Here is a 16,386-nt window from a genome sequence, read left to right on the forward strand (position 1 = left end):
GTTCTCCTCCCCTGCCCCTCCCCCCACCATTTTGTTCATGTGACTGTTCACACTTTGCTCACACCTTGATGAAGGACTCAAGCCCGAAATATTGGGAATCTTTGCTATATAAAGTGCATTGTGTGACCAGAATTGTGTTTTTACTCAAATATAAAAATGGTACTGTTAACCTCACTGTAAATAACCACTTCTTACTGCCGCTGCTTCCCACAGGGTCGAATTCTCGGCCTATACTGGGCCTCACAAGTAAAGACAGTGACGGTGATCCGGAGACCGATGTGGACGAACTGCCCATTTTTTCTAAATTTAAGTATCCTTTGCACTACTTTTTCCTCTGAGCCTCTTGAACTATTACCTCGTCACCACGGAAGAGAGTGTTCAGCCCATCGAAGACAAGCCAACTCACAGAGTGTGGAATGGAACAACACAGGCCAAAGATGTCTGTGCATGACATAAAGCCCAATTAAATTTAATTTAGTTAAACCAAAACGCCGACACTTGCACACGATGCACGCCCTGACATTCCCTGTCTTTAGAGAAGTTAGACACGTCAATGGGCAGCACGGTTCGCATAGCGGTTAGCGTAACACCTTTACAGCAACAGTGATCAAGACCGGGGTTTGAATTCTATGCTGTCTGTAAGGAGTTTGTACATTCTCCCTGTGTCTGTGTGGGTTTTACCCCAATGTTCAAAACGTACTGGGGTTGTAGGTCAATTGGGTGTAAATTGGGCAGCATGGGCTCGTGGGACAAAAGGCCTTGTTACCGTGCTTCTTAAATACCATCCTCGTTTCTGTTTCCCTGGCAACCCATCCCAGGCACCCACCACTCTGCATGGAAAAAAACATGCCCCACTCATCTCCCTTAAACTCCCCCTCACTTTAAATGCCACATTCTTTCTTTGGGAGAAACATTTCAGCCGTCCGCCCTATCAATGTCACTCAGAATTTTACAACCTTCTATCACATCTCCCCACCCCATTCCCCACTAGTTTCCTCTGTCACCTGTTTGCCTGACCACAGGTAGAGACTGATTAACCTGCCAACCCACACACCTTTGAGACATGGGAAGCAAGAGTAGCAGAACTAGGGTTGTTCTCTTTGGAGCGCAGAGGTGACTTAATGGAGGTCTACAAGATTATGAGGGTGATAGATAGGGTGGACAGCCAATGCCTTTATCCCAGGGCAGGCTTAGCAATCACCAGGGGACATAGAACACTACAGCATAGAAACAAGTTCCTTCGGCTTGGAAGGATATCAGTAAGATTGAAAGGGTGCAGAGAAGATTAACTAGGATGTTGCCGGGTCTTCTGGAGTTGAATTGCAGGGGAAGATTAAACAGGTTAGGACTTATCCCTTGGAGCGAAGAAAAATGACGGGAGATTTGATTGAGGTTTACAAGATTTTGAGAGGTCTAGACAGAGTGGATGTGAGTAGGCTTTCGCCACTTAGATTGGGAGAGATAAATACAAGAGGTCTTCATTTTAAGCTGAAAGGGGTAAAGTTTAGGGGGAACATTAGGGAGAAGCTCTTCACTCAGAGAGTGATGGGAGTGTGGAATGAGCTGGAATGGGTGAATACAGGCTCGATCTTAAGTTTAAAGAATAGATACATGGATGGGAGAGGTCCTAAGGATTATGGAACCTGAGCAGGTCAATGGGACTAGCAGAATCATGAGCACAGACAAAAGGGCTGAATGGCCTGTTTTCTGTGCTGTGCCAAGAGTTGTTTGGCCCTTCTAGTCTGTGCCATCTGTAAAAAGTGAAGGGAGGAAAGTTTTGAGTAAACACCAGGGTAAGCTTTTTTACACAGAGTTGTGGGTGCATGGAATGCCTTCCCAGGAGTGGTGGTGGAGGTTGGAACAATAGGGGCATTTAAGAGACTCTTAGACAGGCACATGGATGAAAGAAAAATAGAGGATTTTAAGGTAGGAAGAGGTCAGTATTTTTTAGGTAGTGTGCTGTAGTGTTAAATGTTATAACCCCATGCAGACTCCACACCACCCCATCGAAGATCAGGATTGAACCCAGACTGATAACACTATCAGTGGCACCACTGTGCCATCCTACAGAGGATGGCCTTGAGGTAAACATTGAACATAGAACACTACAGCACAGTACAGGTCCTTCAGCCCACAATGTTGTGCTGACCTATATACTCCTACCAAAAAAATACTAAACCCTCTCTACCCCATATTCCACTTTTTCTTCCATCCATATGCCTGCTAAGAGTCTCTTAAATGCCCCTATTATTCCAGCCTCCACCATCACCCCTGGCAAGGCCTTCCAGGCACCCACTACTATCTGGGTAAAAAAAAAAAACCCTTCACTTTGTACAGATGTCCTCTGGTGTTTCTACTCTCGCCCTGGGAAACAGGCGCTGGTCGTCCACCTTATCTATGCCTCTCAGAATCTTGTAGACCTCTATTAATTCACCTCTCATCCTTCTGCGCTCCAAAGAGAAAAGTCCCAGCTCTGCTAACCTTGCCTCATAAGACTAATTTTCCAATTTAGGCAACATCCTGGTAAATTTCCCCTGCACCTTTTCCATAGCTTCCATATAGAACATAGCATAATAAAGCACAGTACAGGCCCTTCAGCCCTCAATGTTGTACCAGCCCATATATTCCTTCCTAACCTTTCCATAATGAGGTGACCCGAACTGAACACAATTTTCTAAAGTGTGGTCTCACCAGAGAATTGTAGAGTTGCAACATGACCTCTCGATTCTTGAACTTAATAGCCTGACTAATGAAGCCCAGAATCCCATAAGCCTTCTTAACTATCCTATCAATCTGTGCAGCAACTTTGAGAGATCTATGGACTTGGACCCAAAGGTCTCTCTGTTCCACTGCGCAGTTAAGTATCTGATCATTAACCCTGTACTCAGCCTCAGGTTTGACCTTCCAAAATGCATCACCTCACACTTAACTAGATTATCTTGAGAGTGAAAACCTCGTCAATCAGAGGCTTGAACAGGGAAACATGAACAGAGAAACCTGCAGGGCTGTATAGAGTGAGAGTGGGACAGATAGATTGATATACTAGGAGTTAGTAGAGACTCCAAGCTGAATGGTCCCCTTGTTGTAATCATTTTGGTTCTTGCCTTCTGGCACTGGATAATGTTTTACACAAAACAGCAAAAGACCACATCTTGAGTGAAAGAGACCTCAGATAAAGGGAAAATACGATGATACTGTCGTACATATAGGGACTTGAGAGAGAACAAACGCTTTTATTAGCTTATAACTAAGGGTAGGGTTCAACAGTGGTCTTCAGAAGGTTTCTGGATTTAGGTGGGAAGATGGGTTGGAGCCGGGAGGTGGGGCCAGCCATCAGTACAACATCCTACCAGTGAATCCCAGTTCACTGCAATAGGGACAACATACATTTGCACTGAAATTTGTACACCAAATACAATGAAGCCCATTAAACTCCACCAGGTAGTTAATAAATATAGTGGGCTATCCAATCAATATAGTGGGCTGTCGCCACTTGGAGATCTCACTTGCAGTATTGTCAGCAGACTTGGGCTCCTCATTTAAGAAAGGATGTGCTGACGTTGGAGATGATTCAGACCCACACACACCCACACACACACCCACACACACACACACACACACACACACACACACACACACACACACACACACCCCCACTCACACACACTCACATACACACCCACAGACATACACCCACTTACACACACCCACACACTCACAAACACGCACACACATTCACATATACACCCACGCACATACACCCACTTGCACACGTACACACACAGCCACACCCATACACAAACACACTCCCACACACATATATACCCACACAGAAACACACATGCATACACCCACACCCACCTACACACACACACACACACACACACACACACACACACACACACACACACACACACACACACACACACACACACACACACACACACACACATTATAGCCACAGTACTACATTTCTTCTTCTTTGGCTTGGCTTCGCGGACGAAGATTTATGGAGGGGGTAAATGTCCACGTCAGCTGCAGGCTCGTTTGTGGCTGACAAGTCCGATGCGGGACAGGCAGACACGGTTGCAGCGGTTGCAGGGGAAAATTGGTTGGTTGGGGTTGGGTGTTGGGTTTTTCCTCCTTTGTCTTTTGTCAGTGAGGTGGGCTCTGCAGTCTTCTTCAAAGGAGGTTGCTGCCCGCCGAACTGTGAGGCGCCAAGATGTACGGTTTGAGGCGATATCAGCCCACTGGCGGTGGTCAATGTGGCAGGCACCAAGAGATTTCTTTAGGCAGTCCTTGTACCTCTTCTTTGGTGCACCTCTGTCACGGTGGCCAGTGGCGAGTTCGCCATATAACACGATCTTGGGAAGGCGATGGTCCTCCATTCTGGAGACGTGACCCACCCAGCGCAGCTGGATCTTCAGCAGCGTAGACTCGATGCTGTCGGCCTCTGCCATCTCGAGTACTTCGATGTTAGGGATGAAGGCGCTCCAATGAATGTTGAGGATGGAGCGGAGACAACGTTGGTGGAAGCGTTCTAGGAGCCGTAGGTGATGCCAGTAGAGGACCCATGATTCGGAGCCGAACAGGAGTGTGGGTATGACAACGGCTCTGTATACGCTTATCTTTGTGAGGTTTTTCAGTTGGTTGTTTTTCCAGACTCTTTTGTGTAGTCTTCCAAAGGCGCTATTTGCCTTGGCGAGTCTGTTGTCTATCTCGTTGTTGATCCTTGCATCTGATGAAATTGTGCAGCCGAGATAGGTAAACTGGTTGACCGTTTTGAGTTTTATGTGCTGATGGAGATATGGGGGGGCTGGTAGTCAAGGTGGGGAGCTGGCTGATGGAGGACCTCCGTTTTCTTCAGGCTGACTTCCAGGACAAACATTTTTGCAGTTTCCGCAAAACAGGACGTCAAACGCTGAAGAGCTGGCTCTGAATGGGCAACTAAAGTGGTATCGTCTGCAAAGAGTAGTTCACGGACAAGTTTCTCTTGTGTCTTGGTGTGAGCTTGCAGGCGCCTCAGATTGAAGAGACTGCCATCCGTGCGGTACTGGATGTAAACAGCGTCTTCATTGTTGAGGTCTTTCATGGCTTGGTTCAGCATCATGCTGAAGAAGATTGAAAAGAGCGTTGGTGCGAGAACACAGCCTTGCTTCACGCCATTGTTAATGGAGAAGGGTTCAGAGTGCTCATTGCTCTATCTGACCCGACCTTGTTGGTTTTCGTGCAGTTGGATAACCATGTTGATGAACTTTTGGGGGCATCCGAGGTGAGGCGCTCTAGTATTTGCCAAAGCCCTTTCCTGCTCACGGTGTCGAAGGCTTTGGTGAGGTCAACAAAGGTGACGTAGAGTCCTTTGTTTTGTTCTCTGCACTTTTCTTGGAGCTGTCTGAGGGCAAAGACCATGTCAGTAGTTCCTCTGTTTGCGCGAAAGCCGCACTGTGATTCTGGGAGAATATTCTCTGTGACACAGTACTAGAATATAAGGCACACTGCAAGAGTTGAGACAGAGTTTACACTGACCTTTCGGTGATCATTCATCGAAGCCAGCATCCCATCTGTACTCCTGGTGTTTCCTTGACCAGAACACTTGTTTAGGTGCTCAACAGTGGAGACCTTGGAAGGCCATTCCCTGAAGTCGACAGAAGGTCTGGATAAGGGCAATGCAGTGATGAGGTAAGTTCAACTCCTTGGATGATTGAAGTGAGTGGGTTCGATGGGATTGAACCCAGGGAACTGAAGGGTCATATCCCGATGGCCATGGACCTTATTGTTACTCCGATGTACCTCTCGCTCACTTTCCCAATGAACTGTTAACAACAAGTGAGCAGACAGGTGGGCAAACAGCTAACATTTCCCCAACACCACCTGTATAACTCTGGTGTAGATGCCACAAACACTCTCCTCTGGATTAAAAAAAGAGCTCCATTCAGATCCCCTCAAAATCTCTTCCCCCTTGCACCCAAATCTAAATCACCAACACATCAATGTCACCCTTTAGAGTTAATCTGCAGAAACTGGGGAAACTCAGGAATCCTGGCCCGAAATGTTGGTTACTTTTTCTCTTCCTATGGATGCTGTAGGTTTGCGCTGAATTCGAACCCCGGTCGCTGATGCTTTAATAGTGTCGTGTTAACATCTGCACTAACCGTGCCACCCCATAGTTGATGGTTAGCATGGATGGGCCAAAGGATATGTTTCTGTGTTGTCCCCCTCCATGATATTCTGGCAGGAGTTCTCCAGGCTGTTACTGTCCTGCTCTCCCCAAGGTCATTGCCCTTGAGTGTCCTTACCAGAGGATCCTTAGAAGCAGTACCATTAATCTCTACCACGTCTCTGAAATAGCAGCATTGGGTAACGGTGGAATCCAGGCGCAGGTGACATAAGTGCAGTAGGTGTTGGGGGTTGGATCTATCTCCTACTCTGACGCTGTGACCCCTCCTGTCAGAGGTGAGGCTCCAGTGTTGGGCGTCCCTGGGGGAAAGGATGATTCACTGTGCCTACTCACTCTCTGCAGGACATTGAGCTCGGACGAGGAAGAAGGAGTCACCTGGGAAATCTTAAAGACGAGAATCAGTGAGCTTACGCAGAGGCTGCGGAGGAGGGAGACATACAGGTGCCACGTGTGTATGGTAAGGAGACCAGACTGTCGGTTTACTCCCCCCTCAAGGGTGCAGGCCACGATGTAATTTCAAGATTCCTTTATTGTCTTATAATAAAAGAGGGGTGATACTGCTTTAGTCGGCCATTAGCCCGGTGCCTCTTACAGTCAGACAAATAGAAGCAAAAGATAGTGCCCCCAGAGTTACTGAGTGTCTGCCTCCTGTATCCCGCAGTCTCTGCAACTGCATGGACTTTGGTCCAAACTGTTGGCCACCCGAGCTCAAGATCCAGACTGACATGACCAGGGAACCCTCAGCCCCCTTGGCACCCTCTTGCATTCCATTTCAAATACCTGATACCCCTTTGGCCTCAAGCCCAGCAGTCCGCAGTCTGGTGCGTCCTTTGCCCGCAGTCTCCAGCAGGCTGCGTGGGTTCCTCGCCGCGAGTTGCCAACAGCCCACTGACTGTGTGTTCTTCACCAGCAGAGCCCCCCCCCCCACTCACTGGTCACTGTCCCACGGGTCGTCTCCTCTGCATTTCCTTCTCAAACCGGTTGGGGGTGGGGGGGGGGGGGTAGGTGGGTGGCCTCCCAGTTTGCTGGTGCTCTGCGCCAGTCCTCCACTTCCCCAGCGTCTGCAACCCCTTCTGGCCTCTGCCAAACGCAGACACCCCACGGTCGCAGTATTTTAAAATAAACCACAGTTGGTTCCTTTAACAGGCTGCCTCTCCACCTTTCTCACCCTATCCAATTCCCTATCATCTCTTAGCCCCTCCCCAGCCTCTATCCTGCGTTTTTGGCTCCCCTTGGTTTTCCCAATCCCCCCCACTCTTTAAAGTGCTGACCCAAAACTTTGTCTGATTTTATCTACTCATTATCTCTTTTCTTACTCGGGCCATGCCTGTCCAAGAGACGCCGGAGACCGAAGATACATGCTCTCAAACATATGGGCTCAAATGTCGATGACTGGGCTTTGGGCAAGGAGGCTTTAAGCCACAGTCTCAGGAGGTCTTTAGAAGTTAACCTAACTTAACTATGTTAAGTTAACATAGCTACAAAATGGTGGCAGGAGGTGTTTCCATGTGGTATGGACTAAACTCTAAACCTTTTGATTACAGTTCCACAGGAGCAGATGTCTTAGGGAATACCTTATTGCTAAATTATTTTTAATTTAGACATACCAGGAAAATTGATGAAGGAAAGGCTGTGGGTGTCATCTACGAGGCCTTTGACAAGGCCCCACATGGGAGGTTAGTCAGGAAGGTTCATACACATGGTATTCAGGGTGAAGTAGTGAATTGGATTTGACATTGGCTGGACAGGAGAAGCCAGAGAATATGGTGAATGATGCTTCTCAGACTGGAGGCCTGTGACTAGTGACGTGCCTCAGGGATCGGTGCTGGGACCATTGTTGTTTATTGTCTATATCATTGATCCAGATGATGATGTGATCAATTGGATCAGCAAGTTTGGAGATGGCACTAAGATTGGAGATTTGTGGATAGCACAAAAGGTTTGCAGAGAGATCTTGGTCAGTTGGGAAAATAGGTTGAAAAATGACAGATGGAATTTAATGCAGACAAGTGGGTGGTGCTGTATTCTGGAAGGACTAATCAAGAAAGGATGTACACAGTAAATGGTCGGGCGCTGAAGAGGCCCCTAGGCTCCACCCCTGACCTTGCCCCCCACCACCCCCAGGTGATGCCCTCCCCTCACATATTCCAAATTTATCTGCTGAATATGTACTTGGGGTGTGCAAGTGTTCCCCGTGCTTAGCAATGGCAGGATAGAATTGATGGGCCGGGTGGCAATAGCCTGGTGGAGAGGGGTGCATGAGGAGGGGAGGGGTTGGGATGGTAATGGGGTGCCTACGCGCCAGCCGCTGGTGGGGACCTCATCGCCGGGCTCTTACACTGACGAGCACCCTTGTAGCCAGTTCGGCCGTGTTGGCATTTTATCCTCTGAGCCTTCCAAAATAACTGGAGACGAAAAACAAGTGGGTAAAAACCACGCATCAGCTAATTTCTAAGATGCAGGTTTTTTTTATGAAGCATGTTAACTTGGGACACAACCGGGATGTAAGAGGCTATTGGGAAATGGCAAGGTGACTGCAGTCTGCATTGAAAGGCGATGACCTTACCTATGTCTTCATGGAAAAACATAGGCTGAGACCGTGATGAAGTTCAGGGGACGAAAATAGGTTGTCTCCCTGCCCCCATGCCCTCCCCCCATCATGCCCTTGGGACATTCAAACTCAGCCTATTCACTTTGAAATGTTCCCCAAGAACCCCATTTTATCTGGTACTGCAGTGTGGATCACAGTGACTCGTGATGTAAACAAAATCCTTAGCAACCCTTTGTGATTCTGACGCCAACTACCTTAAATCAGAGTGTCAGCCCGGGTCATATCGGGCTCATCATTGGGGTCTCCTAAACCCTTCCTTGTAATGACGTTATCCATCATACTGGAGATTACGGGCAGAATTCAACCCCGTTCCCCATCCTCCACTTTCCCACCACCAAACTATTAGATTTTTAACGTCTCTCTGACTGAATTGGACGTTAAAAATCTAATAGTTTGGTGGTGGGAAGGTGGAGGATTGGGGAGTGGGGGTTGAATTAAAATAGCTCGCCCAGAGTGCCCGGAGGCAGTCAGTGGCATTGTGGTGGGGCCAGTGGGTGCCACTGGGTGATTAACTGAGAGAAGCCCTCAGTGAGGTGGCCTTTCAGTCAATTGCCCCACGGCGCACACACCACAAATCTTCATGCCACGGCCAGCTCCCAGAAACAACAGCGCATGTCACCCCAGCAATGGCACGATGCAGACTCTGGCCCACAGTTACCGACTTCACCCGTGCAGTAAGTGTGAAACTATAAACCAAGACCAGGCTACCCTTTACTGAGTAGGCTGAAGCCTAGGGGCTCAGGCCTCCTTACGCTCCGGGCTCCTAGGCTTCGGCCTACTCAGTCTAATGGTTAATCCGCCACTGGTCATATGTGGACAGGGTTGTAAAGAGAGCTTTTGGCATATTGGCCTTCATAAATCAAAGTAGTGCGTATAGGAGTTGGGATGTTATGTTAAAGTTGTATAAGACATTGGCGAGGCCAAATTTGGAGTTTTGTGTGCAATTTTGGTCACCGAACTACAGGGAAGATATCAATAGGATAGAAAGTGAAGAGAAGATTTACTAGGATGTTGCCTGGACTTCAGGAACTGAGTTACAGGCAAAGGTTAAACAGGTTAGGACTTTATTCCCTGCAGCGTAGAGGAATGAGGGGAGATTTGATGGAGGTATTTAAAATTATGAGGGGGACAGACAGAGTAAATGTAGGTCAGCTTTTTCCACTGAGGGTAGGTGAGACACAAACCTGAGGACATGGGTTAAGGGTGAAAGGGGAAAAGTTTAAGGGGAACATGAGAGGAAACTTCTTCACACAGAGAGTGGTGGGAGTGTGGAACAAGTTGCCAGTTGCGGGGTCAATTTTAACATATAAGATGAATTTGCACAGGATGGGAGGGGTATGGACTGGGTGTGGGTCAGTGGGATGGGCAGAAAAATGGTTCGGCACAGACTAAACAGGACGAAGGAGCCTCTCTCTGTGCTGTAATTATTCTATACAGCACGGTGACAGGCCCTTTTAGCCCATGAGCCCATGCCACCCAATTCCACCCAATTTGCCCAGTACTTTTTGAAGGGTAGAGGAAGCCGGAGCACCCGGACGAAACCCACACAGACACAGGGAGAACGTACAATCAGCCAGCGCCGGATTCGAACCCCAGTCCCTGGTGCTGTAACGGCATTGCGCTAACCACATCATTTTGTAACAATTTGAGTGCTTAAATTCCTTCCACTTGGCCACAAACATACTCTTTCAAGAAAGGTAAGTTGGAGCAAGATGATGAAGGCCTCCAAATCCTCTGGTTTCGGTTTAGTTAGCAGGTCAGATAGGGTCAGTTTCGAGGAGTTCACTGTGTCAGTGCATTATCAACAGAAAAATAACATAAAGGCTCCATCACCTTTTGTTGAACTGTCAGACTTCCTCCGAAATATCCCCCGCCTGAGACTCAGGTACTCCCAGCGCAGCTCCTTCTGCCAAGAGGGCATGTCAGGAAACCAATTTAACTCACCGCCACCAAAGCTGTTGACCTCAGGCAGTTGGGAGCCCTGCATGAGACCAGGTTGTCACTCAGGTCGATCCTAGTTTCTACCCTCCACTTGTAGAAGGGGTCCACTGTGGCTGGTTTACACCATCCCAATCAGGTGAACTCCCAGTGTGTATTTAATTCTGTTCCCAGTAAAACAAGCACTAAAGAGGTTATGAAAGTGAGAGTGTGTGTATGTGTGTGAGAGAGAGAGAGAGAGAGAGAGAGAGAGAAAGAAAGAGAAAAAGAAGAGGAAGAGAGAGAAAGAAAAGGAGAAAGGGAAGGAGTAAAAATAAGGGGAGAGAGAGAGGGAGAGAGAGGAGGGGAGAAAGAGAGAGGGGTTTCAGTTGATCATCTTCATCTAACGATAACTGCTTCCCCTCAGATGCTGACGGACCCTTTGAGTATCTCTACTCTATCTTGTTTCTCACCCTGATAGTACTTTGCTGTGGTGATACTGTGAAAGTGAGGGTTAAGTCAGCCTTAAGCACATGACTGGCCGTCTGGGTGGGGCGGGTGGGGGGGAGTTGGTTGGAAGGTCAGGTCAGCCCTGAACTCACTGATTGGCTGGGGATGGGGTGTGAAAGTTTTCTTTCTTCTTTGTTTGACCCCAGCTGTCAGCTTCCCCACCGGTGACACTCGGTGGATGGTGTCCACCCACTGACCTTGCTTGAGGATGCCGGCTTGCTCCTACTGGTGGTCCTCTGGTGAGCGGTGCAGTCACAGGGGGAACCCATAGAGCCTTCTGCTTGCACCATGTTTGTGCCGGTGTCCGAGGACTGTGAGGTTAATATGATGCTAATGTGATGTAAACTATTGGGAATGCCCTCCAATGGTCAGACCCTTCAGGTGCCTGCAAATGTGATAGGAAGGGCTCAGAAAGAGATAGACCAAATGAGGGCAAATTGGACTCACTCAGGTGCCTGTTCCATGCTGTATGACTCAGGTTCAATCCTGACCTCTGGTGCAGTCAGTGTGGAGTTCGCATGTTCTCCTTGTTGCCTCCCACATCCTGAAGAACTGAAGATTGATTGGGACAGAGTAAATTGTCCCGAGAGGTAGAATCTGGGAGGATGGAGGGATCAAAGTGAGGTGGAATGTAAATAGCTGATGGCAGTTGTCTTGAATTCAGTGGATTGAATGGCCTGGGTCTGACGATTTACCCCGTGTATTCTTTCTCCAGGGATCATACTGCATACCCCTGGCATCAATCCAATGTTGGCACATTCACTGCGAAGAATGTTGGCTCCGTAAACTGGTAAGACAATGGGCACATCCACGGCAAACGTTCAAAGCCAAGTATTTTGACCTGTGAGGCATATTATCAGCCTCCTGCAATGAAACAAACTCATGTTTCCAGAAAGCCAATATTTAATCACAATATTCAGGGTGAATTTCACTTCCAGGAGTTCATTCTCGGACATGGTCAAACTCCTGGAGAAACTCTGTAAAATGGTCTTTCTCCCAATCTTTCATGTTAGGCCACAAGACATAGGAGCAGAAATAGACTCTTCAGCCCATCGAGTCTGCCCCACCATTTAATCATAAGCTGATCCATTTCCCCACTCAGCCCCACTGCCCGGACTTGTCCCCATAACCTTTGATGCCCTAATTAATCAAGAACCTCTCAATCTCTGCCTTAAATCCACCCAATGACCTGGCCTCCACAACCACCTGCGGCAACAAATTCCACAGATTCACTGCCCTCCAGCTGAAGAAATTCCTCCGCATCTCTAAGTGGAAGCCCTTCAATCATGAAGTTGTGCCCTCTTGACCTAGACTCTCCCACCGTGGGAAACAACCTTTCTACATCTATTCTGTCCACACCTTTCAACCTTTGAAATGTTTCAATGATATTCCCCCTTCATTCTCCTAAATTCCAATGAATACAGGCCAAGAGGTGTCAGATGCTCCTTGTATGATAACACATTGCCTGTCCACCAGCTCACGGACCAATCCTATTCCCCCATTAATTTTCCCTATAACCTACTCTCTCTATATTGTCATCATCTCCCCCAAAGTTCTACTCCTCACTCACATACTCCATACCTCCAGCCCATCTATGGGATGCGGAAGGAAGCCAGAGCATCCACAAGGACACAGGGGGAGCAGGAACTTGCAAACTCCACATAACACCAGAGATCACGGTTGTACCCGGGTCTTTGGAGTTGCGAGGTGGCCCCGGTAAGAGTTGACTTCTCAAACTCCCCTCAAATTGTTACACTGATTAATCTAAATCCATGCTTCCGGACTCTTCCACAAAGAAACCACTTTGTGTTTGACCAGTCTGGACCCTCCCTCAAGTCAGGTCCTCCAGCACCTGGGTTCCAAATAAATCAGAGAGAATCACTGGAGTCTCCCACTCTCTCCCCCCCTCCCCCGATGTGATTATCCCAACCAGGATTACTGTCTGAAGAGGACGCACACAATCACTGAGGACCCCCTTCCACCCCGCACACAGCATATTTCAGCTGCTCCCGTTGGGAAAGAGATACAGGAGGATCAGAGACAGCACCACGAGGCTGAGATAAAAACACAATGCTGGAGTAACTCAGCAGGCCAAGATAAAGATCTTGAGCACAAAGCGTTGGTTCTGTATCTTTATCTTTGCTCTATAAAAGATCCTCAACATCCATTGGAGCGCTTACATCCCTAACGTCGAAGTACTCGAGATGGCAGAGGTCGACAGCATCGAGTCCACGCTGCTGAAGATCCAGCTGCGCTGGATGGGTCACGTCTCCAGAATGGAGGACCATCGCCTTCCCAAGATCGTGTTATATGGCGAGCTCTCCACTGGCCACCGTGACAGAGGTGCACCAAAGAAAAGGTACAAGGATTGCCTAAAGAAATCTCTTGGTGCCTGCCACATTGACCACCGCCAGTGGGCTGATAACGCCTCAAACCGTGCATCTTGGCGCCTCACAGTTTGGCGGGCAGCAACCTCCTTTGAAGAAGACCGCAGAGCCCACCTCACTGACAAAAGGCAAAGGAGGAAAAACCCAACACCCAACCCCAACCAACCAATTTTCCCCTGCAACCGCTGCAATCGTGTCTGCCTGTCCCGCATCGGACTTGTCAGCCACAAACGAGCCTGCAGCTGACGTGGACTTTTTACCCCCTCCATAAATCTTCGTCCGCGAAGCCAAGCCAAAGAAGATAAAAGACACTGTTTGACCTGCAGAGTTTCTCCAGCATCATGTCTTTACTTCAACCACGTTGTTTGCAGACTTTCACATTTTCTTCTTACCACCTGCTTCTTCCCATGGGCAGTGAGAATGCTGAATGACCAAAGGAACCACTCGTATTAACCAACAGCTCATATTTATGAAACCATATTTATTTGTATATATGAATACTTGTCCTGCATATGTGTTGTGTGTTATGTCTGGTTGTGTGTCTGCATGATTTGCACTGAGGATCAGACAATACTATTTTGTCAACTTGTACTTGGGCAATCGGATGATCATGAACTTGAAACACTGAGCACATCCCAACAGGTTTCCAAAGGTTTCTTCATCTGCAAGGTGGACCCCTGAGTTTCCAGTTCCATTCACCTTCCCACAGCCTGTTTGAAAAAGAGCATCACATCTTCCATCTGAGCACAACACAGGCTGCTGAGCTCAAAATCATATTCTCCAAATCTCCTGTCTGAGCCACGTCCACAGCCCTTTGTGGCTTCTTAAGGTCTTGGAGTTCATCCCATGCAGTGATGCACCCTGACAGGATGCTTTCAATGGCACATCTGTCAACGTTGTTAAGGAGCATAATTGGCATAGAACATTACAGCACAGAAATAGGCCTCTTTGGCCCTTCTAGTCTGTGCTGAACCATTTTATTTTTGCCTAGTCCCACTGACCTTCACCCAGTCCATACCCCTCCCATCCACGTACCTGTCCAAATTCCTCTTAACTGTTAAAATTGAGCCTGCATTCACCACTTCATCTGGAAGCTCGTTCCACACCCCACCACTCTCTGTGTGAAGAAGATCCCCCTCATGTTCCCCCTAAACCTTTCCCCTTTTCACTCTTAACCCGTGTCCTGTGGTTTGTATCACCTACCTCACTGGAAAAATCCTACCTACATTTACTCTGCTTATCCCTCTCATAATTTTAAATATCTCTATTGAATCTACCCTCATTTTTCTATGCTCCAGGGAATAAAGTCCTAACCCATTTAACATTTCCATCTAACTCAGTTCCTGAAGTCCAGGCAACATCCCAGTAAATCTTCTCTGCCCTCTTTCTATCTTATTGATATCTTTCCTGTGTTAGGTGACTCAAACTACACACCATACTCCACTTTTGTCTCAGGACTGATTTATGAAGGCCAATATCCCAAAAGCTCAAATTTCCTCCATTAGAGCTGATACACCCCACTGCCTGGTCCAAGACCTGGTGTTGTAACAGGCTGAACTTGAACCAGACAAAGGGAGGATGTCCTTAATTCTGTTCTCTATTGATTCCAGGGTTCAAAGAAGCTGTGCCCTCAGTGTAACACCATAACATCGCCACGTGATCTACGCAGGATCTTCCTTTAGGAAGGCCATGCCATTGTGATGGTTCAATAACAGATGTTGCAAAACATTCTCATTGGCACTTTGATCCTGAAGAATTGGCATGACTACATCATGGGACCACGTAACATCCTGTACCAATGATCCAAGACCCAGTATGAGGAGCCGTTCCCACTTGCTCAAGGGTCTTGATGAAAGAACATTCCAATCTTTTCTCTGGCATATTCAGGGTTGAGTCTGAAGCTTCGAGCACCTGTTTTAGGGGATTCCTCTCCTGAGCCCATCCTCGCTCCAGGCACTGATCTACAGGCAGTGGCAGAGAGAAATTTAGGCTCTCTCCAGCTCCGGTGGCCCTGCTACAGCCCCCTCATCCAATGTTTAGAGAGGAGGTCCACCTTGGTCTTCTTCTCTGCGGAGTTGGCTGCTGTCTCATACTGGTTTGATTGCCCTTGGTGACGTGGACATCAGCCAATTGGAGAAGGTCATCTGTCAGAGAGACACAAGCAACTGCAGATGCTGGACTCTGCGGGCAAATAATGAGAAGCTGGCGGGACTCAGCAGGTCAGGCTGCGTCTGCGGAGAGAGACGGGCAATCAATGTTTTGGGGATCCACTGACAATTCCTTAAGGATGGACCAATATATGCTCTCAATACCCAGATCGGTAACAAATGAACAGAAGGAAGCTCTGAGTTGGTTCTAACCCTAACCCAACACTCTAACCCCAACATAAGAACATAATAAATAGGAACAGGAGTTGCCCATTTGGCCTGTCGAACCTTCTCTGCCATTCAATGAGATCATGGCTGATCTGATGATCGGCTCATCTCCACCGGACCTGACTTTTCCCCATATCCCATAATTCCCTGACTATGTAAAAATCTATCCAACCTTGTCTTAAATACATTTACTGAGGTCACCTCCACTGCTTAAATGGTCACCGAATTCAACAGGTAACCACCCTCTGGGAAAAGCAGTTCTTCCTCATCTCCAACCTAAATCTACTACCCCAAATCTTGAGGCTATGCTCCCTAGTCTGGTCTCCCCCATTATGCCTTCATAATTTTACACATTTCTAAAAGATCCCCTCTCATCCTTCTAAATTCCAGAGAGTACAGTCCCAGATG

The 16,386-nt window shown here is 47.9% G+C and overlaps 1 protein-coding gene across 1 annotated transcript in view; it reads left to right on the top strand.

Annotated features, from left to right (window-relative positions):
- LOC138756802 (E3 ubiquitin-protein ligase RNF220-like) overlaps nt 1-16,037 on the top strand; it is a 42,819-nt gene extending 26,782 nt beyond the window's left edge. The window contains 6 exon segments of the mRNA XM_069923191.1: nt 214-310; nt 1,649-1,651; nt 5,602-5,679; nt 6,521-6,635; nt 11,932-12,006; nt 15,214-16,037. Of these exon segments, the coding sequence (XP_069779292.1) occupies nt 214-310; nt 1,649-1,651; nt 5,602-5,679; nt 6,521-6,635; nt 11,932-12,006; nt 15,214-15,285 (440 nt within the window). The 3' untranslated portion in view covers nt 15,286-16,037.
- The last annotated feature ends 349 nt before the right edge of the window (nt 16,038-16,386 follow it).

The sequence above is a fragment of the Narcine bancroftii genome, chromosome 3 (genome assembly GCF_036971445.1).
Source record: "Narcine bancroftii isolate sNarBan1 chromosome 3, sNarBan1.hap1, whole genome shotgun sequence".
Lineage (NCBI taxonomy): Eukaryota > Metazoa > Chordata > Chondrichthyes > Torpediniformes > Narcinidae > Narcine > Narcine bancroftii.